This window comes from Struthio camelus, chromosome 5 (genome assembly GCF_040807025.1).
Source record: "Struthio camelus isolate bStrCam1 chromosome 5, bStrCam1.hap1, whole genome shotgun sequence".
In the NCBI taxonomy this organism is placed as follows: domain Eukaryota; kingdom Metazoa; phylum Chordata; class Aves; order Struthioniformes; family Struthionidae; genus Struthio; species Struthio camelus.
Window position 1 is genome coordinate 67,966,250 of NC_090946.1, and position 27,251 is coordinate 67,993,500.

General features: G+C 34.8%; 1 protein-coding gene and 1 long non-coding RNA gene across 4 annotated transcripts in view; one reads left to right on the forward strand and one right to left on the reverse strand.

Moving 5' to 3' along the window:
* The window catches only part of AK7 (adenylate kinase 7), a 27,619-nt gene continuing 368 nt past the window's right edge, over window positions 1–27,251 (forward strand). The window contains exons 1-18 of one of the 3 annotated variants that reach the window (XM_009675604.2): window positions 1–230; window positions 396–590; window positions 1,470–1,578; window positions 2,545–2,639; window positions 3,373–3,483; window positions 7,132–7,215; window positions 7,813–7,901; window positions 8,424–8,514; window positions 10,977–11,054; window positions 11,834–11,983; window positions 13,494–13,622; window positions 14,104–14,275; window positions 15,762–15,890; window positions 16,916–16,984; window positions 18,825–19,022; window positions 22,092–22,312; window positions 24,937–25,095; window positions 26,252–26,570. In XM_009675604.2, the coding sequence (XP_009673899.2) occupies window positions 27–230; window positions 396–590; window positions 1,470–1,578; window positions 2,545–2,639; window positions 3,373–3,483; window positions 7,132–7,215; window positions 7,813–7,901; window positions 8,424–8,514; window positions 10,977–11,054; window positions 11,834–11,983; window positions 13,494–13,622; window positions 14,104–14,275; window positions 15,762–15,890; window positions 16,916–16,984; window positions 18,825–19,022; window positions 22,092–22,312; window positions 24,937–25,095; window positions 26,252–26,302 (2,334 nt within the window). In that variant the 5' untranslated portion in view covers window positions 1–26 and the 3' untranslated portion in view covers window positions 26,303–26,570. Of the gene's footprint in view, window positions 231–395; window positions 591–1,469; window positions 1,579–2,544; window positions 2,640–3,372; window positions 3,484–7,131; window positions 7,216–7,812; window positions 7,902–8,423; window positions 8,515–10,976; window positions 11,055–11,833; window positions 11,984–13,493; window positions 13,623–14,103; window positions 14,276–15,761; window positions 15,891–16,915; window positions 16,985–18,824; window positions 19,023–22,091; window positions 22,313–24,936; window positions 25,096–26,251; window positions 26,571–27,251 lie in introns of those variants that run through there. The other 2 variants (XM_068946983.1, XM_068946982.1) reach the window with 2 other exon arrangements.
* Window positions 21,821–27,251, reverse strand: part of LOC138067518 (uncharacterized) — a 6,363-nt gene continuing 932 nt past the window's right edge. The window contains exon 2 of the long non-coding RNA XR_011141639.1: window positions 21,821–24,162. This is a non-coding gene — a long non-coding RNA (uncharacterized lncRNA). The remainder of the gene's footprint in view (window positions 24,163–27,251) is intronic.

Below are 27,251 nucleotides of genomic sequence, written 5' to 3' on the forward strand. Positions count from 1 at the left end.
CGACGGCCGCGTCCCCGGCGCGGGTCATGGCGGCGGCGGTGCCCGTGAGGAGCCAGCGGGTCTTCCTCAACCACCTGGACTCGTACTGCGGCCGCAGCGTGGGCGAGGTGACGGCAGGCGGGGAGGGGGCCGAGGGCAGCAGCCGGCCGATCTCTGTAGGGAAGGGGGCCGCGCAAGGTGCCGAGAAGCGGGGGTCCCCAAGGCCTCCGGGGTTTGGGGCGCAAACCCAGGTAAAACAGGGGAGCGGAGGCCCGAGGGGCTTCCTCGTGCGGCCGACAGCACCGGCAGCGGGCTCGGGGGTGAACCGGTGGCCTGTCCGTGTCTTCCCAAGGCCGAGGGAGGCCACGCCTGACTCAAAATGTAGCCGTACACGAAGCGTGTCTTGTGTGTTGCAGTATTTATCTAGATGTGTTGTTGGGGCATCGCTGGAAGACGTAGGAGAAGGTGAGGAGGAAGATGAAAATACGTCAGATGCTGAAGTTCCTCACTTGAAAGGAGGCCAAAGGCCAAAGGAGGGAGTCTACCAGATAGTGGGAACTCTTTCTAAAGCAGAGAGTAAAAAACCATCTTTTGCAGAGGAAACCTATGCAGTAAGTAATAGTCTTATTCTTTCAGGTCACCATCAGACAATATCAGAAATATTGCAAGACATTTAAAATGACCTATGTTAATAGTCTCTTGTTGCTGCTGGAAGCTTTATACGTGTATTTTATTACCTCTGCTTCTTGCACGCTGTCATCTTCTCCCTGTTGGGTCTGATCCAGCAAATCTTAAAATTAAGGGACTCCAGGGACTTAAAATAAAAAATTAACCGATTTGGCCAGGACATCATTTACCCGGTGAGGCACAACCCTGCTTTCTTTTTTTCCTCAAAACACACACCTCAAGTATTTCTCTCATCTCCCCTGTGTATTTTAGCACCATTTTGGCCATAGTGGTGCTGGGACCAAGGTCAGTATCTTCCTCTCCTAACTATCTGCTGAATCTCACTAGTGACTAATTGTTCTTAACACCTATGTCTTTGTATAAAGTTATGTTCAAAGTTTAGTTAACTAAAGGGGGCTCGCTTTTGAGAATGTGGTTGCTTAATGTTTTCTGACAGTAAGATTGCCTTTAAGTGTCTCAAGTTGGTTATCCAGAATCTCTTCCAACTTCTGAAAATTTTGATAGGAACTTCTATATAGCTGAGTTGTTCAATCAGAAAATTATGGCTAGTAGTATGTAATCTTGAGTGTTGCTCTCATACAGAGTGTTTGCTGGAGTGATGTTTCAGTATTTAATTTATATATCAGCCTTACTTTTATTGGACTGGCAGAGTCTGATATCAGTCTTACAAATTATTCTAACGTCCTCTCCAGAAATGATGTGATAAAACTACATTCTGTCAGGAGGTTAAACTTAAAAAGAAAAGGAATTTTGCATACTTTTTTTTTTTTTTAATGAAGGATTCTAACTTTTTTTTTCCACAGGTCTCTTCTCGAGAAGAACTTTTAAGTTACTTGCTTGAGTGTGAGGTCATTTTATATAATATCACTGAGGATGCAAATCAAATTGAGGAGGCAACATGGGCTGCCTCTGGTTAGTAAAGCCATCAGCTGAACGGAAAATTGGTTGCTATACAGCCATCAGAGTTTACCATAGATCTATAGATGTATAATGAAGTAATGTGGTATTTATAGTTTACTGTAATGTAAAACTAGGTTCCTCGATGGAGATATGCTGCATAAATTTTTTTTTTTTACTTAGCAGGGGAGCTGGGAATGCACTCTAGAATGCATAAGCTTGAGAAGCTGTCATAGAATAGTCCAATACTGTTAAGTGACATATCTGTGTAAGCTGTTATTTCCCTAAATAACTATCCACTGTGATGTTGTCTATATGAATTAGAAAGTGGGTAGAAATTTTGCTCCTGTGATATTCAAATAATGTTTCAATATTTTATATAATTATTTAAACTATATTTTGACGGAAAACTGCAGTGAAAACCACTGTTAATAATCTTTTTACAACTTTCTCTTGATTATTAAATCCAATTATAATCAGTGTGACAGCACAATGTTATTCTTTATATGATAGTTAACCTAAATTATGCTCTTATATTCACAGTGTAAATACTGTGATAGCATCATAAGTTTTAGAGGAGTCAACAAAATATGACCTACATTTAATTATTTTACTGTAAATTAGAATAAGGAGACTTTTCTTTAGAGTTCTGTGGATTATTCTATTTCAATGAAAAGAAAACACTTATTTTCTTTCAGTATCTCAGCAGTCAATAAAGATGAATCATTTCCTGGTATAAATTGTTTTATTTTTTCCCCCTCATGTTAATGTAATTCTTTTTTGGCATATCATTATTTATTTATTTTCTTTCTTTAATTATCGTGTTTATTTTATACCAAGCCAAGTAAAGAGTATTTGCTAAAAATAGGTATCATGTAGAATATTATAATATAGCTGCTTATATGGGACCTTTATAAGAGCAAAAATACTGTTTGAGTAATACAGTTTCCAGTAAAAATATCCTTTGCTTTTATTAAACAGCACTGCGTACAGAGATGCAACGTTTTGAGATACCAAAGATATTCATCCTCATTTCAACAATAATGAGCTGGGCAAAAAGTAAACCCCTTGACCCAGTAAGCAATTAAAAAACACTTCTTCACTGAATGTTTTCTATTAAATGTATGCAATTAAACTATTTCAGTATGCATCTCAATGCTAGCAAATAAGGTTTGCGTCAGTAAATCTGTTTTCTTGTGGTCCTTGCACCTGAACCACTGCTTACTGCCAAAATTGTTAAATTTACTCCACTAGGTAGATAACTTCAGGCATCCCGCTACAAAGAGCAGGGAGACCTATGTGCAAATATCAGAGACTGTTTGGCAAGAGGCAAGACCTCTGCTAAGCACAATATATGCTGATCTTCAGTCATACAAAATCCTGAATATACTATATATTTAGTGAAATATTTAAACCAGTGGATGTATGGATAAATGCATGTATCTGTATATATAGATATGGGATTATCATCAGGAATCACGTGGGAAACTTTTTGGTATGTTATTGCAATTCCTGAATTTAGTCTTACATAAATTGTGCACATAAATGTTATCTGTAGCCATTTTCAATGTTTTTTCGTGTTTATGTAATGCTATATATAATATTAACCTCCGTATCTTTTAAAATATAGCAAGTACTTTACAAAGTTTGCTGTGAAAATATCAAAGTATTGATGTTTTTAAAATGCTGAAGTATTAAGAATTTCAAATTTAAAAAATTAAAATTAATTTTTGTTTAACTTTTTAACCATTTTGGCCTATAAAAATTGATGTTTAAGGGATGTATAACATTCATATTTTTCCTTCCCAGGAGGATTCAGAAATTGCTTTTACTGATGAAGATTATCGCAGAAGAAAATCTCATCCTAACTTTGTGGATCACATAAATGCTGAAAAACTTGTTCTCAAACTTGGGAAAACTGTATGTAAAGAATTTGCTTAAGTATAGGTTGTTGGGTCTTTTTACTTAGAGCATTTTCTTAATAACAGAAGTTATCACCAATTTTAAGGGTATATTATTTTCCTGATGAATGCAAATAACACCCATTATTAATATCAGGTACAGAGAAGGCAATAATCTCTTCCGAAACATAAATGTCTACATAATACAAATCTCTACCTTCCAAATTCTGTCTTTTTTTTCTTAGGTAGTGATTAAATGATGCTTACCTCATTTGAAAAAAAAAAAAAAAAACAACTTGTTTCAGTAGGTATATCAGGGAGAATTGAAGCTGGGGCCTGTTTGGGGAAAGAAGGCTCAAGGATGAAAGGAATATTAGCATAATTTTAAAGAAAAGCAGCATCTATCTTGAAATATTGGTATGTTATGTTGTCTCATTTAAATATTTAGAAGAAGTTCTGGTAAATACTTTAGTAATTTGGGACGCACCTAGCATGTTCCTGGGTAGACCAAGTGCATGGAGCAGGAGCTTGTTGATTTTAGTCCACCCTCATAATTCATTTTAAAATCGTGGCCAAAGAGCTGACCCAGAATAACTAGAGGGTATATTATCACTTTATATGTATTTTATATTCATTTCCTTCACCTTCATTTGTCTCTGCCTGATTAGACTATTAATCTTCTTGGAGAACAGATGTCTTTGTGCACTTAGGAGATATTATTAAATAAATCGCAACAGTGGCTCAGATCCTGCTTCATGGCTTGAGAAAATTGGCACTGTTGTCTATAGAGCCCGTGGAGGTTAGGAAGGAGAACTGGAAGACAAGGAAATACACTGTCACTGACGAAGGCGTTTGGTCACTCTCTTTGTATGCTAGCAGTCTCCCATAGTGAGGTGAAGGTGAAAATGAGATAATTTAGCATCCATAACAGAAATTTATCTGACTAATTATACAGAAAAATAAAATATAATTTTTGCTCTGCATTGAGTATACCAGTCGTTGTCTTATGCCTTGCTGAGAAAATAGCACTAGAAATTGTATTCTATTCTTACACGGGTTTAACAGCACAGAACACCGGCAAAATTTGTTTTACAGCTTGAAAAAAAGCAATGGTAAATTGCTATTACTTTTCCTGTGCTAATAAGGAGGTCTAAGGTTATGGAATTACTCTTATACTTGTGATACTAGAAACATGAAAATTGTGACAATGCCCACTGAACCTGGTAATGAGTTCTGCCACCAATAGCGCATAAATGAACCATTGGCTCAATTTGTTTGAGTATTCTTACATGCTGAATCACTACATAACCAAGGTAATAAACTTATTCATATACAATTAGCTTTTAAATGTTTGCAGTGCTGAACGTCTATTAAGACGACAGTGGAACAATCTGTAGCAGTACACGAAGTACTTGAGTATTTTGACGGTATGCCTCTTGTAGGCCTTCCAAAAAGAGACCTTTTTCCTCCAGGGCCAGCATCAACAGGTATCATTGCCCCGGTTAGTGTCTGGAAGTACTTTGGAACAGGAAGGCTCTTAAGCATCTGTTCTCAGTAGATCAGCTGTCAACAGAGCAAGATAATTCTGAACATTTGTGGATTACGCTTCTTACTGATACCTAAATTCAGTGGCATCTGGAGAACGTGACAGTTATGAAAGAAAGGTCCTTGACAGTGTAAGCACTGTCCTGCTCAGCAGGAAATGCTGATTCAGTAGCCATGTTAGTCATATAGACAAGATCTTGCCCCTAGGAGTAGAGGGGTTTCCTAGCCCTTTCCTTACCTCCATTTGAGGTGTAAGCCAACGGCTCTTGTTGCTTAGGCAAGATTTCACCCCTCTGAGTTAGGATATCTCCCACCTATATTCTTCTTAAGATTCAGCAGGAGTTGTGAGCTGAAAGTCTTCCCTTTTTACCACCAGCAAGTTTTAACCTTTACCTGTGTGACAGGTGATCCAGGCTGTGTAGCTTTTCTCTGGGAGAAGCCACTGTTTCTAAGGTCCTGCTGAATTTAAAACTCTGCAGGAACATCTACCACAGATAGAAGATCTCTTCATTTCCTAGTTGTGTGTTCAGTGGCACCCCAGTTCCTGAGTCCATGAGTTTAGACCTATTTCCCACTGCAATCATTTTGCTAGAAAAACAAACATTCCCCCCCCCCCCCAACTGATTATAATGGCTGGAATGTGACATCTAGTGGCTTTAATGAATATTACACTGCTAAAGACCTTTAAGTTCCTATGACCTGAACCTATTTTAAAAGTTTGTATTTCAGTGAGCTATAGCAGAGGGGGCCTAGCTGGTTTGTGTTCCACAAATGGCACATAAGCTATTGCAAAGACATTTGCTGGGAAAATCCTACTTGTTACCTTCTCTTTAGAGGAGAAGGCAAATGGTTTCTCCTGTGCTTTCACAAGAGGCAGGAGATAGAACTTAGGAGACAGTTTTCCTGCCAGGAGACAAAACTTAGAGCATGCTTCCTACTGGGGCATGTGTACAGTCCAGAATAAAACTGGGAGATGCTGCTCTTGGGGTACAAACAGTTATTTTCTGTCACAGTATTACCCAAGCAAACTAAGTTTAGGAATTCTTTTGCCACCCATGATCTCTTGTGATTTTAATCTATTTCTCAAAATTACTAAAAAGCTGTTGCATTCAACTGAGTTCAGATAGTTTTTATTACAAAGTTTAACTTTATAGATAGATGCAGAAAAACACATATGCAGATACAAATAAATTACTATGTGACATGGCATCCCTTTATATGATGCTTTGCTTCTATAATCAAAGAATTGCTGACAGATGTCTTAGTTTTATGTTTCTGAAATACTTTAAAGATGATATCAAAAGATGCAAAAAAACTAGATATCAAATCTGGGCATTTACTGCCTCTGGTGGTAAATGCAGGTTGATTAGTCTCATGTAGGTAAGATAATATCTAGGATCTTTACAACCTGAAAATTACTTAATGGTTTTGTTTCAGTTTTAAATATTTCAGAATGACGGGTCCTCATTGAAAAGATTCACTTGAAAGTTTTCACCATTAAGCTGATTTTAAAAGCGTTTCTATTCTGTGTATAGCCATCCTCAACACTGATCCAAGCCGTAACATTTTACATAAGCATAAGAGAAAAAAATATGACAGGGTTTACATAATGATTAGCAAAAAATGTGGAGGTGGACCATGATCTATATTTAGGAAGACACTGATTTGTTTAAAATTGTGTATCAAAACAAATGTAAAGTGGTTATAAAAGTATTGAAACAGAATTTGCCACTTCTTCAGGAAGTTGAATACAAATGTAATGCAATAAAGAATTCAAGGGTTTTGAGAATTATTTCCCCTGAAGCCAGAATGGTGAAGCACAAGTTATCCTGTTCACTTCATTGAATTACGTAACTTATTTCCAACTTCTCAACTCTTAAGAATTTTTTAGAACCTCAGTTCAAAGGTAGACAGATCAGTTCTGTTAGCAACATTCTTTCTGAGGAAATATTAGCAATATGACTTATATAACTAAAAGTTATATAAAAATTGATCTGGCTCCAATCTTTAAGTGATATGATTTAAGTACTTCATATATAGTACTTAAGTTTCAAGGTAAGCTACTGTCCCGTTTACAATATCATATTTTTATAAAAACTCTCTTATTGATTTTACTTCACAGAGCAAACATAAATTTTCAACTTATGTTGTTGCTTCAGGACTTCAGTATGGAGCTGGAGAAGGAATCTTGCATTACTTTTTTAAGGTAGACATCCAAGATAATTTTGAAGGTTAATTTAATTTCTGAGGATAAACTGCAGTGGAATGGAATGCATTTCTAATAGCTTTGGTATCGTAAATGTAATACTTCTATGAACAAAACTGATAATTTAATCCCTTTGAAATATGTTCTAGCTACAACGGAAGTTATTTCCACTTTTTTTTATCTCTAAACCTTTCTATAATTTTTCCCTAGTTTTCGAATAGTATCCCAGTATGCACTGTATAGTTAGAATATTTCTGCCATGTCAATGGGCTGCAGGAATTGGAAAAAATGTCTTTCTTTTCAATATTATATTCTTTTTTTTCCAGGTATTTTTTTATTTAGGATACAGAGTTCTAAAAATAACCTTTTTTTCAAGACCAAGGAGTATTGTGTAAAAAAAAGTTTCCTGTTTTTTATCCGCTGTTGGTCAGGATTTCTTAGAATTTTTTTCTTTGCTACAGCTTCTATTAATCATTCAAGAAACTGAACATTAAGTTCCTGAATACATAGGTTTGCCAAGCACACAAATATTCCTTTTTTCAGCTCTAGTTAAAGTAACCTTTTCCTTCTCACTTCACTCCCCATTTGTATTTCCAGATGGCTTGGCTTAGTGAGACTCCTGCAATACCTGTATTTGGGGATGGAAACAATTTTATTCCAACCATTCATGTTCATGATTTAGCAGCGTAAGTAGATAAAGTTTCACCTGGAAAGTAATTGATTCCTAGCAAGGTAACAAAACTAAATCTGCTAGGAGAGTACTGAGACTTTCAGATTTGGGGTTTTTAAGAACACTATTTGGCTCTTCTGCTTGAGTCGAACAGAGATTTCAGTTTCTTAAGTACTCGGTAGGCTTTCTGGAAGCCTCATCTCACTCACACTGGTGCTGTGCTTTTAAGAAATTACTAGCAATGCTGGAGCTAGAGCATAGTTTCATTTAACTGGCACAGAACTGGATCATGAGCTCTGCAGTGGCTTGCTTAATATTTTCTAGAGATACTGATTTTTATCCTTGAGACTCTTGGCCAAGTAGAAAATCTAGCTGTTCCTCTTATGAAGGAAAAAAAATGAAGATATCATGTTCTGAAAAGTTCTGCAATATGCTACATATCCTTTGTCTTTGGACTGTTTCTGAAACATGTTTAATGATAAAAGCCCAATCTGCTTCCCTAACTACTGTTACTTTGACTGTACTTGCTATGTTTTAGGGTGATACAAAACATAGCAGACCATAGGCCAAAGACTCACTACATAGTTGCAGTAGATGAATCTATGCACACTCTTAAAGAATTAATAAAGGTAAGAGATTTAATTCTTCTTTCAGATATTTGTAAGGTTTTGAAAGCTATACATTTTACTGAAGTAGACGTCTCTGGGTCTTCCTGAATTATCCTGTGTAACAAATGATATAAAAATTATTTTGAAATCCTGTAAGACTTCTATCCTTTAAGCAAAATGCATTACTTGGACCTGATTCTGCAGTGCTGACTTTAGCAAAAGTCTCGGTAACTTCAGTAGTAGTGTTACCTAAGAAAGCTCTGCTGAATTAGATTTTCTTATGGGATTCACAGTTCTGAACATTAGATGTTTAAAGTCTTTTTAAATGTTTTTCCCTTCATTTGGTTGGAAGATATTTTATTTTTCCAGGCATCTTGCAATAAAGTCCAGAAATAATCTGTATGACACTGTTGAACTATACACTGATAGTGAGTCTCAGAGAGATCAGAGAGGCAGATAACATGACAGTAATGGAGACTTGCCCATATAGATTGAGCAAATGTTCCATAAGGATCAACACACAGGCCCAATTTTTTGACACTGTCAGTGACTCTTGCATGGAACAGTCTGTTAGGGAGCCCACAGGAAGATGCAACCTTTGTCTTGGTTCAGGTAAATGTACAGGGTCTCATTGAAAAGCTTAATACTTGAAAAGCCAATTTGTTTAAGTGACCATAATGCAATTAGTCAACATTCCTTTGGAAGAAACAAAGGTCAAAATATCCAGTGCAGTTATGGTCAACCATAAGAACACAAAAAATGCACCTGTTACAGAGAAAAAAGGATAAAAAAGGCTGAAAAGATTAAATTCTTTGAGGAGGCTAGAGGCTATTGAAAGTTATGTTATTAGAAGCACAGGACCATTGCATGCTACCCGTAAAGAAAAGCTTGAGAAAGATAAAATGAAAATTACCGTGGTTGAACTGTAGGCTGGGGAAACAAGGTAGCAGCCTTCAAAAAGTTGTAGTTATGTCCAGATGAAGAAAATAGAAAAGATCATAAAATCTGGCAGAATACGTGTAAGAACCACAATAAAGTAGGCCCAAAAAAATAAAAAAAGTTGAAGATTAACTATCAAAATGAATAGTCTGTCTTCAAACACTTAAAGAACAAAAAGCCTGCCAGAAAATCTATAAGGCCAATTGATGGCTGTAGTATAAAAAGAGCACTTAGAGAAGACAAGACCGTAGCAGAGATGCTTTGCATTAGTGTGAATGGATAAGAATTTGGAAACATCTTAATGTTGCAGGACCTCTTTCTGGATGACTCACTAGAGGATCTGTATAAAACTGAAGTGACTGTCAAAAAAGCTATAGAATGAATTAACAAAGTGAACACTAACAAATCACTAGAATCTCATAGTATTCACCAGAGTTATGAAATAACTCAAGGCTGAAATAACTTAATTGCTAATTCACACATACAACCTCCTGCTTGGCATTATCCCGGCACTTGAAGACTGTTGCATGATAAATGTGATGTCAATATAAAAAGAAAGGTTCCTGAAAGGTTTAGGGAATTACAGGCCAGTACGCCTAATACCATTGGCCAATAACTAGGTATGTTGTTAGCTTTCAAAACAGTGCTTCACCAAAAGCAGTTGAGAAGCTGCTTGGCACCCTAGGAAAAGAGAGTGGGTTTTTTCTTGGGAATGTGATTGTTTAAAGGATATGAAATAGAGGGCAGGAATAAATGGACAGTTCTTGTGGTGACAGGAAGTTACCAGTAGAGTTCTGCGGAGAGTTACCTTGGCTGGGAGCTATACCAGCCTGGGGGAAGACTGGAGAAGTGTATGGGGGAGAAATACCTTGAGCGTTACTAAATACACAGAATCTGGAATTTTTAGACATGAAAATAGCTAAAGGCTAGGAGAGTATTAGGAGGGAATATCATATGTGCTTTGCTTTTTGTGTTCTTGCTTTCATTTAGGCATCCGCTAATGGCCACTATTGGAGACAGATGTAGATTTGATCTGGTCCTTTAAAGCCATTCTTATGTTTTTATGAAATCTAGTCATTTTTTTAAAGCTATTGCTAAAGGGCTATAGGAATAACTAACAACTTATCTATCTACTGATGCAATGAAAATACTAATGTAGAGAGTTATCGGTATTGTTCCATTGACCTCCAAAACTTTTCTGATTCTCAACAGAATTAAATACTTCAAGAATCTGATATGGAAGTGCTGGGAAATAAAATAGGTCTCCAATTAGATCTTGGCAGTAGGAAGTCAAACATATATTTAAGAGCTTTGGAACAGTTGAGGTTTTTAGTACAGAGGGCTTGATGTATAGCGAAACAGAGGTATTTAATACTAATATTAAAGTTAATATCGTAATGTTGGTATTTCAGATCAGTATACTGACTTTTCAGGTATAGTGTAACATAACATTTAAAAGACAGATACTATCCCCAGAAATTCCTTTCCCTTTTTCCAAAGAATCTGAATTTATGTATGTATTATGTATTTTTTTTTCTTGATAGTGTGTTAGCAAAAATGTTGGACCTGGAAAAATTGAGATGATTCCAAGAGAAAATGCATTCTTGAGCAAAGAGTTAACAGTTAGTATTTTTTTTCTTCTATTACTTATGGAAGGGATATACACTTAAAGTATAGTATCGTGAAATGTATTCTTTCCTTATTTATTTCAGTACAAAAGTATAAACCTAAAACATAGCTTAAAAAGTATCAACAGTATGTTTAAACTTACGAAATAAATGAACTGAAAGTTTAACTATCCTTGAACAGAGAATTTTGTGGAGTTGCAGCCTGATCTAGAAAAAAAGAGAAACACTGATGTCACTGCTGCATTGAGCATAGAGGAGCACTCTTAAAAAACCTATACAAAATCTTAAAAACAAACAAAAAATGTTTAAAATGAGGTGCTACTAAGGCTGATGAACACAGCACATGTGAATTATGTTATATTCATATATTTATCTGGAATACACTGTTCATAGGAGAAAAAAAAAAGATCTCTGCTAGTTTTAAGATAATACTTGATAGATTTATGAACAAGATTGTTTCCTGCAATAATATGGAACATCTGTATAGTGCAGAATAACTGCTCAATGGTTACTATTCCAATAATTGATGAGACTACTTAAATATAAATGTACATTGAAAAATCGTTAAATTTAAGAAACCTTAAAATTTCTGTTCTGTTTTGTGCAAAAGCCTTCTTCTTCTATGCTTTTATTCTTTATGATCTCTCCAGTCCATCCCAGTCTTCAGTTTAAGATAATCAACATTGCCCTTTTAATATTGCCCTTTTTTCAATATAGTTGTATAATTTTTGTATGCCTAAGTCTGTAAAACAAATTGTACTTTGCTCCTCCAGCAATCACATTTGGATATGTTGCTTGTGAACCTACGAATAGAGGCTATGTTTCTAAAAGAGAATTTCAACATTAAGTGGATTGCTCAGACAGGATTGGTGGAGAACATTGAAGAAATCCTCAAAGAATACAAGGAAAGTCGAGGATTACTGGTAATGGTTTGGCATATGCTATTCTAAAATATTCTCTTCTTTTTCAAATAGAAGTGTTTATATGAAAACATACTTCTTTAAGTAAAAACATTTGGAAGACTGACAGAGAAGCAAAATAAGGGGGTATATAAACTGAAAATTAAATCACAGTGTAAAGGGAATACTAGTTAAAACAATCAGCTGCCCTTTTTTTTCTGTTTTGCCTAAAACTGAAACCTTTTAAATGAAAATAAGCTTCCTGATGGAGAAGCTGCTGCTCTCTGGAACTAGTTTCTGTATGCAAAATATATGACATGCCTGGTATATTTTGCTTTTAAAATGCAATAGGTTTATCTCTTTATTGAAGCTTTTTTAATAATAGATTCAGTAGTTAGGAGAGTATTGTGTGTCCTTTGTTATACTTAGTGAATCACAATATTCAACTGCATACAGCGATCATTTTACCCACCTCCATTGTGTAATGAACTGAATAACTTTGCTGTTTTCTGGTACCTGAATACAGAACTTCTAACTATTTAGCTATATAGGGAAGTAGTTATATAAAGGTACAGGAAAATGCTTGCATTCATACAATTTTTGCTTGTCTTTGGTGTGATAAAGCTGTTAGTATCTAAATCTAAACTTTGATGGGTTCAGGAGGTGTAAAACAAAATACAGCTTACATTGTTTGTTGAAAGTTGTTCACTGAAAGTACCTGCATACATCAAAAAGGATTTTCAGGTCTGAGTTTGGGTTAAAGTGCTGCATCTATTTGTATATGTATGTATATAATTCAAAAAATTCAGCACAAAATACAGGCATGGCAAGTAGGAGACAAAAGGCTGGGTGGATCTCTGCTAGGCCACTACCCCATTGAAGTTTCAGTTTGCACTGTCGGGCTTTCTGAATCAGGACAGCAAGTTTATCATGTATGCTTTTGAGTTATGTTGTTGCATAGTATATTTACTAAATGTATGAATACTGGTTACAGTTTTTCAATCTCTAGCAGGACAGTAAAGTGAAGAGATCGTTAGTAAATTGGAATTATGATGGGGCTGAAATTTTTAAAGTTAATATGATAACTGGAATTCTATCTGAGTTGGGAAATGGAGATGCTGTATTTGGATAGTAAAATATCTGCCATCTCATTCCAAAATCCACTGTGTCCTGAGGTTTAAGACATCTTATTTTTTTCTGTTTATGGAGTCATGTGTTGTCCCTCTTGATCATTCAAACCCTAATAGTGCTACTGTAAGTCGGTCTGTGAGTTTAGTAAATAGAACTATACTATTTCTTCAAAGGTTAAATTGTACCATTAAATTAAATAACTATGTAGTTGAAAGTCAGTGGAAGCTATAGGAGATATGCAAGGAGATGATAAATACTTAGTGTAAAATAAATTAAAATATATTTTCAGCTTTAATTATTTAACAATAATTATTCCTATTAGTTTCAGGGAAAGGAATGTTCTTTTGAAGTAAAATTATCCATTTTGTTTGACCAATGTTAAATTTTTATCTTTCTTTTCCAGCCTCTCAAAATTTACATTCATGGTCCTCCTGGAGTTGGGAAATCTACCATTGCTGAAAACCTCTGCAAGCACTACAAGCTACATCACATCAAAATAAAAGATGTGATTTCTGAAACAATAGCAAATCTGGTATGCTACTAACTATTCTCTAGTATTGTTATTATTTTAGTCTCTGTGATTTTAAAATGTTGGGTACCATTTTAAAATTAATTAGAATTCCATGATTTAGCAGCTTAAGAGTCACCATAGGAAACAACCATATCCAACACAAGGTATTGAGAAATGAGAATATACTAATTGGTTTGTAAGTTTGGGTATGGCTGTTGACATTACTCACTTTCTCACTTTTCTGAACTTAAAAAACCTAAATGGATTTAGTAATCTATTTTAAAATGGAAAGATCTTTTGACATGCTATCACCTCTGGGGGATGCACTCAGGTCTTTTTAGTGGTTGCAAGTTGTTCACTACCTTACTGTACAGGAACATATTAAATTAAGATATAGACTGGAGTGGACTGGGGGGGTAGGGAGCAGTCCTTTTATTATATCTGTATATAAAATGAAATTTAGCCTTAGTATTTCTGAGTCTGTTCATATTGTTGTCTTCAGGAGAAAATTGTGGCTCTCAAAGAAATAGAAGCAGACGATGTAGGAGAAGAGGGAGAAGATGACGAAGAGGAGAGTGAAAATGTAGAAGCAGCACAAGAGATATTAGATGGAATAAAAGAAAGCATGGAGCAGAATGGGAGCAGAAAACACCAAGTATTAAAATGGGATTTAGGTAACTAGTGCAACACTGTACAAGTAGCAAGTCATGCAATAAATTTGTCCCTTGGAACTTGTAGATCCTTTTAAAAGCAAGAATCCTGCCTTCTCCATTTGTGTTTACCTTATTAAAAATTCAAATACAATTGTGAAATTATACAACTATATTGAAAATGGTGTGTAGCTGAATATGTATAAGAGATATCTTAATCAATTCAGCTATTAAAAGCTATATGTATTTAAATACTCTGGTGATCTGTTTTTTATACATTTTATATAATTCTTTTTACACTAGAAATTGATAAATAAGTAACGACTGAATATTCAGAATCTTTAGATTCTTGGCCAGTTCTTTTTATTACATCATGTTTACTTCTCAGAACTGAAAACACAATTAATGTAATGTGAAGTAAAATGGTAGTGAAATATTTATCATAATTGCAAAGCAGAAAGCGTATTCCAGTGAGAAAAGCAGTTACTATGCAGTCATATAAGATTGTTTTTAAGTTCTTTGTACCTCATTTTGGCCATCTCCAAAGAGTAAATAACAGTTATTCAAGCCTGTAAAGAGTTGTAAAGTCTGCAGATTGAAAAACTGCCATAAAAATTGCTGTTACTCAAAAGTACTAGTTATTGTTCATGTATCAACCAAAGTCATGTGGTTTTTGACTTCATCTTAACATTTTCCTTGAGCGATAGCCCTTAAAAAGCATTCTGTCACTGCAATTTTACCTGAATAGCATCAAATGTATCTGCAAGGCAATGTACTTGTAACTCACCTGTAAGTTTTGGTAATGAGACCTATGGCAGTATCTCTTCTGCATGCTTTGCTTTACTGTTTAAAATAATAACGCCTTTTAAAATTGTAAATTACTTTTATGGTTACAACGGTTTATAAATATTTAGTTAAGCCTTTCAAAAGCTGAAGAATAGGAACCTGGGGTCAATAGTTACAAGAGAAGGAAAAATCAAGCTTTTTTTGTCACATGTTTGCTCAGCAATGTAGACCAAATTAATAAACCACCTCATACCTCAGTCTATTCATCTGAAAGTGAAACCTGTAAATCTTATTTCACATTTGTATTGCAAGGCTATTTTTAAGTCTTATTGTTTATTGTAGATATAAAACATGCTTGCTTTCTCACTTGTGCGGGGTTTTTTTTTCTTATAAAAACCTCCTTTATTTTTCTATTCAAATGTGAAGAAAGTTTAAAAATGCTTGGTACCCTATTGCATTATTCTAAAATACTAGTTCTTTTTTTTAGTATCCTTAGAGTTCTAATATTTATATATTTGTAAACACAATATTAAGTTTAATTTATAGCTACACACTATGTAGATCTCTAACAACATGAAACATACAAATAGTTACTCAAAACGTGTAATTATTTTTAGAGCCTGAATAAACGCTTCTCTGATTAATTAATAAAAATGTTAGTGAAATAATTTCGGATATCTCTTTTCTATAAATCAGGTACATATTAACTGTTTTTGTGTTTTAGGTCATCTAGATGATCAGTATGTTATTAAATTCACAAAGGATAAGCTTAAAACTATGCCTTGTAGGAATCAGGGATATGTTTTGGATGGGTTCCCAGAAACCTATGACCAAGCGAAAGATCTTTTTAATTGTAAGTACTGCTGGTCTTGTTTTTACTCTTGTTAATATTGTCATTATCATTATATTCCTCATTGCCATATTAGTTGAAATGTGTCAACACTGCAATGATTGCTGTGCAGGACACACAAAATACTTGTTCTCACAGGCTACTTGAAATTTAAAAAGGATTGCAACGTACCCTGTTTAATTTAAGCAAGATATTTTTCAGACTATCTTTGCTGGCAAAGTCATAAGTATATGTATGAATATGGAGGACACTGTCTTTTTTTGTGTTGGACTACTCCATCTAAGCAAGCTCTAAGGCAGAATTTCTTCATAATGTTCAAGGGCCTCTTAACAAGGGGATCTAGCCAGTATGCCAATACACGTTCTATGGGCTAGATTAGGGTGGGTATCTCACCTTCAGTGGATATGACTTCAGAGGAACTCTGCGACACACACAATCAGTAATTTATTGTTCAGACTCTGTGCAAGCAGAGACTCTGTGCATTGGTACCAAGCATTATCTACATATGTAAAGTACAGCATGAGGTATTAAAGGAAACAAAAATCAGTTTTGTTTATTTTAACATGCTGGATTGTAAATTACCATGTTCAGCTTATGCTCTTCAGGCACCAGAGCTGGCTCTTCAGCTGGAGAAGAGCAGACTACTTGGAGGCAGACACCGTTTTAACCATACTTCTGTAAACGGTTTCTACTCTCTACTCAGAGCCTGACTCTATTCTTAGCAGGAGAATTTATGGGACAGGAGGAGAGAACAGGGTCAGGACAGTGGTATGGACACATTTTAAAATTGCATATGTGTATACTTCTGCTGTATAGGAGAATAACTATTAGTGTCCCATAGTAGAATTTTGTGGCAACTGGCAGCATTAATGACCTCTTTAAACCAGGGCCCAGTTTAGATTAATTATCAAACATTAGCATAATTTGAATATATACAAATCTGTATTTGTACTGGGCACCTTTTTAGCAAATACAATTACATTATTGCTTCAAATGACAATGTTAATTTGTTCTTACTTTTGTTTTAGTGGAAGACGAAGATGAGGAAGAGGAAATTAAAGGCAAAATACCTAAATATGATAAATTAATCACACCTGGTAAGTTTGACAGATTTTTATAAACAGGAGTTTTCAAGTTATTGCTACCAGCAACAAGAAAGCCGAAATACCACTCCATCTGTCCACATTTCACTTAACATAAAAGAAATATCTAATGCATGTTATGCTACTGCCCATTTATTTGAAAGTGAACAATTAGTCAAAAGGAAGGTTTTGATTTGCTTTGCGGGTGGCTTTTTTTTCTTGCTTTCTTTTTGTGAAAATGCCATCAAATGCTGGCTTATACTAATAGTAGTTGCTGCCTTTGTTGTGATTACAGCAGCTACTAATGGAATAAACATGGGGCCCTGAACTTGGCATATTAAAAAACCATAAGTTTATCTTTAGCCTTTTATACAGTTCTTTGTACTGCTTACTATGATATCTTGAAAGATGTTACCAAATTGACTTTAATGCACCAATTAAACTGGGAAATAAAAAAGAGTGGTTTTGATCTATGCAGAAATGGCTGTTTCCTAGTGTTTTTACTCTTTTTGATTTCTTTGTAATTTTTGATTACATCTGAACAACACATTAGGCATATTTTGTGTTATAAGAGGCATACACTTAAACATTGTAAAGGTTGAATTTCTGAAATGCTTAGTCTTTTTTGCAGCATAGCAATTTAACGGCTTCAGTGAAAGTGAAGAAAATCCAGAACTTTCTGAAAAATTCCTTAGTCCTTGCACTTATGTGAATGGGACAAAGGTTTGATTCAAAAAGTAGACTTCTAATAAGATTTTGACCACTTATGAGTTGCTGAAGTAAATATTTTATTCATAAACAGTGATACTTTTAGCCAACATTTTGAAAGAGAAAATGTGAATTATTATGATGGGCTGCAGAAATACCACTTTCTCTCCTGTAACAAAGACTTCAGATATGGGATCTGTTTTAAGAAGGCACCTTCTCAACCCTGGAGAAGAATTGTTTTAGAAAACGGAATGATTTGGAAATATTTTTTTCTTTTTCTTCTTTCTTTTTGGGGGGGTGGTTTTGGGAATGAGGGCTATCTGTGCTTAAGTCTGTAAATTTCTCACTGATGTCAGAAGAATGATTTCCTAATTTTCGTTTTTCCCCATTATCAAGTTTCACTAATATTAATGATATTAGACAGAAATATAAGGAAAATATTGTTACAAAATTATATGAATTCATGTTTAATAAAGCACAAATTCTTTTGATTTTTGAGTTGATAAAATAGAACAAGATTAAACCTAATGACACTATAAATATGAGACTTTTGAAGTGTAGTAGGGAGACTGATCCTAAATTTTATGGCATGTGGCATAGTGTGTTTAAGGCACTTTTTGAATTTATTTGAATTTACTTCAATTCAGCAGAGATACCTTTGTTTATGAGATTAAAAATCACAGTATAGGGTAATCAAATTTGACAAATGAATTGTTAAATTTTCCAGTGTCACTTGCTCCTTTGGCTGCACTATTCATTCGCATGATATTTTTTTCATCTCCCATACTAATTATTTTGGCTATTCTCTACAATAGTTTCTCTGAGACTTTGGACCACATTGCATTTTTGTTCCTCAGATTCTTATGCTTCTTATTTCAAGAATTGTCTTGTTCATAGTGCTGAGAAAGAATCTGGTGAAACTGGGACGTGCAGCTTCTTTCCAGACATGTCTCCTCTTAATAAATACTGGTCGATTGTCTAAATGGAGATGTTGAATATAAGGCATTTCATAATGAACTTCTGTATAAAGACAGGCACAATTTACGTCTGCTTAGGTTAATTTATGGTTTAAAATAGTTAATAAGGAGGAAAAATAATAATAAATGGCACCGTAATTAATTCTCAGAAAATTTGTTCTTCTTCACAGAATTTGTTATTTCTTTGACTGCATCTGATGAATTCCTTAAAAACAGAATAATAAATCTCCCAGAGAGTGTTGTTGCTGGAACTCATTATACTCAGGACGAGTTCCTGAGATCTCTTAATCTCTTCAGAGAGTTAAACACAGAAGATGAGACTGTTCTCAACTATTTTGATGAACTTGAAATACATCCTCAGATTATTGGTATGAAATAATAAAAAAAATTACATACGCTGTTTAGAAATATAACATTTTTCTCTTCTGTCAGGATAATATAGTAAGTGTACATATATAAACAATATTTCTAATTAACATTACTGAATAGATATACAATAAGCATTTAAGAATATCTCCAGATATATTTGTATGCCCTTAAGAATTCTGAGTGGTGGTTCTCATTGCTTCAAACAATTGATCTGTTTTAAATATTTGCATTTGTTCATTTTTATAGGTTAAATAACCAAAATAATTTTCTGACATAGGTTGCAGGCCTCTACACTGGCATATTTCTGTATTGGTGTGATAGTATATTTCATGGAATTTCAATGCTGAAATTGCTTTTTTTTTTTTTTTTGATTTAGATTTATCCTCAGATGCTATGACAATATATGGGTAATTTGTAATAGATGAAGTATGAGAGAAAATGATTAGTGACTTAAGGCAAAAGTCTTGTACTGCATCTCTTTTGTACTATACCTGTATGTAGGAAAAATTTTCTTACTTACACACTATACAAAAAATCCTGATCTGTCTGATCATTCAAAATAGTCTGTACATTCAAAACAATAAGAACAGGATGGCAGCACTCTTAAGAAAATTCGTTTTAGGCTATGGAGAGGAGGAAAAAAAAGAAAGAAGGGAAGAACAGGGGGAAAACTGTGGAGCTAGAATCAAACTGCCAATATTAAGAATGGCCCTGTTTGAGATAGGCTATGAGAAGTTAATAGTGGAACAGCCTTAATGACAGAGTTCCTCTTTTTTTTTTTTTTTATGCAATGTCAATCATTACAGATATTATCTTGAGAATAATACCTTACTTGTGTTGTTAGGAAATATAGCTGTAGACAAAAATGGTGTGTTAATATGATGATTTTAGATTTAGAATTCTTCCTGAATTACACTTCCATCTTTCCCCTTCCAAGTATCCAGGTGGATATTATAGATCTGTCAAGTGATTTTTGTATTCCGTCCCGCTTATTCTCTCATGCAGTTTTCCACTAAAATCTATTTTACCCTTTTCCAACTCATAGAAGGGAGGAGATAAGATGTAAATATTTCTTTGGCTCTGCTCTCTCCAGCTGATGCTGTTGTTTTTCATATCAGATTTAGTATCAGATTTAAACAGACTTAACTGTTTTCTCAGTCATATCCTGAAGGAAGTTGGCTGGTTTTACTGACTTTAGTGGGGATTGGTTGAAGAATTGTGCTTGATTCTTTAAATATTGATTTGAATTAATCAGAATTTACTTCCCTACTAATTTTAGAAAATCATAACATATGGCCTTATGAATCGCTTTTTTATTATTTTTTCTAAATCTGAAATACAATTAGTACAAAGGAGTGGGCTTGAAGATTCTAGAAACACTTATTTTCTATAGTGACTCATGAATTCTACAAGTCAGTTATCTTTGTGTCTTGTTTTTCTTATTTGGAAATTGCGAGTGGTGACACAAGCATTGTTAGATCTACAAAAAGGAATGTTAAAATTATTGCAGTACTTTACTTTGAAAATTTAATTTATGTCCTCCTTTTTTTGGTGGTGGTTCCTCTCGATCAGGGTCAGTGCTAACCTTATTTTTTATTTAAAGAAATTTGTCTTTATAGATATGCAATTAATTATGATTACTGTAACGTTTGCATTGAAATCTTGCTTGGCCACCTGAGAAAACATTGCCGTCTTTGAGAGCTTAAATTCAACGCCGAGTTCTTAGTGCTTTAAATGACTAGAAAATATTAATTTAAAGTATTTCTAACAACTCAGTGCAAAATAGTTTGCACTGTAATTCACATATCCAGGTGCAGCTAAAATTACAGAAATAATGCACCGCTTGACATAGAAAATTTAATATTATTTAATATTATTTTAATTTGGAATACTTCAGGAATGAAATTCCTGATTTTTGGAAAGAAGAAACTAAAAAAGAAATTTTATCTTGTAGAGCTATGTTATCTTCCTGCCTTGGGCAGTTAGCAGAGTTTGGACCTCAGGTCCAAATCACAACTGCATCATCTCTTGGAACAATGGCATTAGTAATGGACTCCTGTCTTCTGTCAGAATTAGTGCTTAGAAAGAGATGAGAAGCATACTTTGCCAATGGCTTTCAAAATAGCTTCATAAAGCAGAGAAATGTATACTAAGGACTACTGAATTCTAATCTAAACTATATAATCGACTTCTGCTTTTTCCTGTTCTTCTGCTTGCTCTCCTAACCCATTTCTGTGCCTTGGCAATCCCAGTCCTTTACCGCCAAGCCCTTTACCTCTATTTTTTTTAATCTCTGTGTGCCTGAAATCTCCTCTTTTCTTCTTTTCCATGTATATTTCTATACCCCTTCTGCCAGATGTCTCCATACTGAATACATGCAGAGCCCAGAAAGCCTTGGAGACAGTCTCCATTTTTCTGAATAATTTTGCAAGTCTGGTGCCCAAATAGCCTCCATCAGTTAAAAAAGAGAAGGAATAAAATGAAAGAGATCTTGCTAAGTCCTTATGCTGCTGGGTGAAGCTATAGATTGGCTTTGTAGGTATAACATAGTAAGAGTTAAACTAGAGATAGGTCTACGTAGCTCTAAAACAGTGCATGAATGAACTGGGAGAGTTTGTTGCCAAATTCTATTAATCTATTGTGTAGCCTTTGGGCCAGGGCAGGTCGGATTCGGAAGCTTCCATTTTCGTAAGTTTGGATGAGCTGCCATAAGACTGGCTAAAGGAACATCTCTGATGCTTTGATGACCTCATTTTCAAGTTTCAAAACGTAGGCAAGCTACAACTGCTGAACAAAACAGTTTTAAAAATTATTTTAATAAATTTCTTCCTAATATCATCTTAAAAAGACAAATTATTTTATCTGAAACTATTAAAGAAACTCAGGCACAGAAAATTTCATGTTATATAGCAGAAAACGGACAGTTACAGACACCTGAAAACAGCACCTTATAATGGAAAAATCAATGTGGACATCATATATTGTTTGTTAGGTCTTGTAGTCATTTGCTAGTGATCACTGATGATTGACAAAAGCCCTAAAAAGTTATCTCTTGTATTGTTTAAAAGATGTAGCCAAATTTGAAGATCCTGAGAATAGAATTATTGTAAAAGAGATCATCAGAGAAATTGGAGAACCTCGGAATTATGGTTTGACAGATGAAGAAAAGGAAAAATTAGAACGCAAAGCAGCTGAGGAACGTCTTGCCAAAGAAGCTGAAGAAGCAGCTGAGCGAGAGCGTAAAGAAGCTGAGGAAACAGCTGAAAGGAAGGCAAAATGGGAAGAGTGGGTAGGTTATTACACGTTTCAGGGAAGCTATTGTTATTTTTGGGATTTAAAAAGTAGAAGTAATGGGGCTTCCAGCAATCTGTTATGCTTGGAAATGTGGCATATGCTGTTATACTTGGAAAGTATGGCATATACTCTCTAGTTCCTTACATCGTACTTTAGATTTGGCTCAGAATACTTTTATGGTGAGGCCCTAATTAAAGAACGTAGTCCTTCTTCAATTACAGACGTAGTATCGTTTGCATGTTTGTATCAGCATATGTTTAAACTAACTTTTATGATCCACCTCTTGTTGCTGTGTCACAGCTCTTTTATTTTACTGTTCATAATGATCTGCTATAATCTGCTGTTAATTTTTTACAGTGATGACTTTCCTTAACCAATCTTCTAGGAATTTTATACTTAGTCCACTTTATTTCTATGGAACTGACAGTCTAAATTATCATCCTTATGACTTCAGTGAGAAGTATTGAGGATGTTAGGTATGTACAGTGCTTAAACCCTAGTCTATGAAAGTGGGATAGATCAGTGAGACATCTGGCTTAGTCTTGTGTTTCTGACAAAGGCAGTATCATCTATTAAGAGGAATGATAGGCAAAAAAGGAGTTTAAAAGTTTCCTTATAAATTCCACCAGTTAGAAACTGGAAGATTCCCTGATGCATGTGAACTGGTATTTCTTCAGGTATTCCTGGGTGGATGGTTTTTCAGTCTTTAAGTATTTACTATTATAATTTGCTATACTAGTATTTTCTATATAATTATCAAATAATTTATAGAAAGTCTAAATTCAAGTAAGAGGTGCTTTTGCTCAGATTTCCTTGACATACTCCATCCTCTGTCATAGCAAAATTGTGTTTAGCCTTTGAAGAAGTCTTTCAAACAAGATTTAACTCAGCATAGTCTAATCAATGTTCCAGTTTGCACTGGAGCTCTCTGCACTCCCAGTCTACAGGAGAAACACCTTTAAGAGCTAAGCGGCTTTTTGGTGAGGAATATCTGATGCGGTCTGAAGGATGCTTTTTTTTTCCTAATACTTTAATAAACACTTAAGTCAGGTATTTAGGGGACCTGACTTCACAAGATTTGCACCTGATGTTTTCCCTATTTACTTTGCCATACTTAAGGGCATTTTAGGTAAATAACCTGAAATGCACACTATGATAATTTCTTTGCTCTTACCCAAAGTCAGGCTGCTTCACCAGAAGGCAGCTCTTCTGTCGTTTTCTTTTAGGGATATTTAAAATAAACTGATCATTCTATTGAGGAATTCTTTTCTTTCATTTGAATGTGCACACACATCTATGGGGAAATAAAACCCTGGAACTGCTCACTTTTAAACAAGCTTCTATGTTGTTCTGATGCTGGCTTGTAAATACAAGAGTTTTCTTTGTTATCTCTATGCTTATTTTCAGCTTCATTCAAGATTAAATAGCATTTTGTCTTCTCCATAAAGATTGTCTGAAAGGTTAGCAAGGGTAGTTAACACATTTTTATCTACATTCCATTCAAAGCCATCTGACTTTAAGAAAAACAAACTACACGTTATTTGAAGATAACATAGGTATTTAAATAAAACCTGTTCTTAAATAGGCAGGCACTTAAGAAATCTAAGCAACTATTCATTTACCCTTGAGATTGTAGAATAGCTGCAGTGTCTGGGTAGAGTGACCAAAAACCAGATGGTTTATTGAATATCACTCCGAGATTGAATGAATCCAGCAAATCTCTTTTCAGACATTCATCTATCAGTGTTATTGGAACAGGGCTTTTGTCATCCTTGAGTATAGAAGAACAGTCTTCAGATTTTTCTCTGGAGTCTCTTCTGCTTGCTGTATCTATGACTCAGGCTGCTGTTGAATACAATTAGAGAAGAGAGGACAATAAATATTTGAGTAATCTTCTGGCTAAAACTATTGCAAGTACACATGCTATTAAGTGCTATTAAATAGAAGAAAGGCTAACTCAAGGATTTTTTTTTTTTTACCTTCTACTTTCTGAGTGTAATAATTGTATTGAATTGGATGGGAATAGAAGAATTTGATGTATTAGCTGATGTAGACAGATGTAATTCACTGGCTTTTTAGTATATTGAGCTCTCTTCCTTTCTCTCTCCCCCCAAAAATGAAAGCTTTAAAAAATATAAAAAAAGAAAGAATTTTGAGATGTTTTGCAGTTATTTAGAGAGTCAAGGCTTTCCTCAGGGTTAAAACACTCTCCTGCCCCAAGTTCAAAGACCCCTCAAGAAATTATCTGCATTTACAATAACAATAATTTTGAAATGACACATACTAGTGTTTTCCAGCCATTTTGCCAAATATGTAATGGAAATAGGAGCATATAAAACAGAATAATCCTCTCCTTAGGTGTTAAAGAAGAGAGAAACAAAATATTTTTACTGGGTACATTTTTTCAGTTTTCATCATGCTCAGTTCACTTTCCTCAGTGTGCCCTATGCTCCAAATTTAATAAATTGTTCATAATTGTGCAGTTAAGTGTGAGTTTTAAAGATTTGTCCATGGCTTCTAACTCCTATTATTTCTCTAGGCTACCACTATTATTTAGTCAAGTGCTATTTGGTAAATGTTACAAATTTTCTTCTTTATTCTTTTGTTCATTATTTGTAGAAGAATCGTCTGGAGGAAGTAAAGAGACAAGAAGAAGAGTTACTGGAGGCCCAGTCCGTTCCATTACGAAACTATTTAATGAAGCATGTCATGCCAACACTTATGCAAGGGTTAAATGAATGCTGTAAGATTAGGCCAGATGATCCAGTCGATTTTCTGGTAAGGCGATTACATTTATTTTTCTTAAACATGTTTGAAGAAGCTTAATGAAAATATTCACTTAGACCCAAAGAATCTCTGATAACATAAATAATTAAATTATCTTCCCATTTTCATAATTACAATTCATTAATGGTTAGTACCTGCAATTCAGGAGAACAATCATTAGTGTTAAAAAGAATACAGCAGCTACTCTTTATGGGATGATTTGACACTTTGTAACAACTAAGCGGGTCATCTTGTTTTACTACACAGTAACAGGAGAAGAATCACTATTAGAATCTGCCCTGGTGTGCGCTCTCTCCCTGCCTTTCTTATGTACAATGCCAATTCTGCAGTGACAAAGAGGCCTGCAGAGAGAGGGACATCAGTTTCCACTCTGCTTATACAGGTCTAGGCACAACAGAACACATAGTTGTAATGATGAAAGAAGGTTCTTTGATAATCCTCTTCACAATACATAGATAAGCTCAAGAATAAATCCTGCAAGACATCCATAGAATTCAGGTACCTTGCAACCTGAATTACTCAGCAAATTTAGTTCAACCTTCTGCTTAAAGCAGGATCTACAGTGAATTCAGATGAGAACTTGCACACCACTGTACTGTACTGCTAGTCTTACTCCATTTCCTAGGAAATATATTAACGAGCAATATTTGTTTTAATGAAAAGAAACATTTTTAGTAGCTAAGCAAAAGCTTAAATTGAATGCATCAGTGTAATGTGCCATTTTAGACAGGAAGAAATGTTTAATTGTTTTAACATTGTTGATGATTGATATCTACCTGTAGTGGTAGAGGCGGGAGATCTTCCCTATTAATTGCATAACTTGTAAGAACTATATTATCTACTCTTTTAGGTCCAGAAGTGAGGCCCCAGGATACTCCCATGTAGGGGTTTCCATGGAGTGCAAATGCTGTCCTATTATGCCATGACAGAGATGGGGTCACTATTACCAAGGGGGAGAATGTGGTGGGTAGTAATTGTGGGGACAAGGTTTCTCTAACATCTCTGTCAGAGATTACATCTTAGAGCCATTTAATACTTTATGTGATTTTATTTAAAGCGATGTTATCCACTGTTTTTGTTAGTTTGCATAAATTTTAAAATGGAGCACTTGAAAATATATATAACTTTGAAAATCTTCTGTTCGTAGGCAGAATATCTCTTCAAGAACAATCCTGAAATCGAATCAGATAAACATTAAATCCTGACAGCTGTAGACGTCATGAAATAGAAAGGCAGAACATTCCTAATGCATTTTACCATAAAAATACTTAGTTTTGGGAAATGTTTTTGTTTAGGCTTATTATATAATCTTCATTTTTATTTCTCATACTGTACGATTATGTTGTATTTGGTCTCCAATGTTCCTTCTACAAGAGCAGAGTTTACTACACATCTTAATACACTTGTGCATCCATATGTCATTTATTTATTTTAAACTGTGAACCGTAAGAATCCGTTATGTCTCCAAAACTTTCTTCCTGGTTTATTTCAGTTACACAGTCTAACTAAGCAGGATATTCTTGCCCTCACCCATAGTAGAAATAGACAACTTGCCTGAGAAAAACTTTTCTTCACAAAGAGAGAGGTTATTTTTACTGAAAATGGAAATAAATAGAAGCAGCAAGTTCTCCTACTTCCTCTGCTCATTAAAACAGAGGCTTACAACACTAAGAACACATTTGGTCCTGCAGCAGTTTCAAGAAAAATAACCAAACGAGAATTTTTGCCTATCAGTTATCTTCTCTTTGCCTATCAGCTAACAACAGACAAAAGGCACGCAACACAGTCTCTTGTGTTGTACTGACTGCCTGGATCAATGTTTTGCCAGTAAAGATCTACCACAAATCTTGGGGCTTTTTTTTGGTACCATACAAATTGCTGTAATTCTCATGACATTTACTATTTCTTCTTCATTCAAGTTTAATATGTGTTTTTCATAGATTCTTCAAGAAGCATCTGGAGTTTCTAGCATGGTCACAGGCACTTTTCCCACTACAGTTTGGCTGCCATTCCCTTATTGATTTCATACACCTTTCAGAGAAAACTGCTGATAAAAACTATGCTGACTGAGCAGAAACTGATATTATATTTAGTGTGAAACAAATATGTAAATATAGTATTTTGCCAAAACAGAAAACAAGGACAGT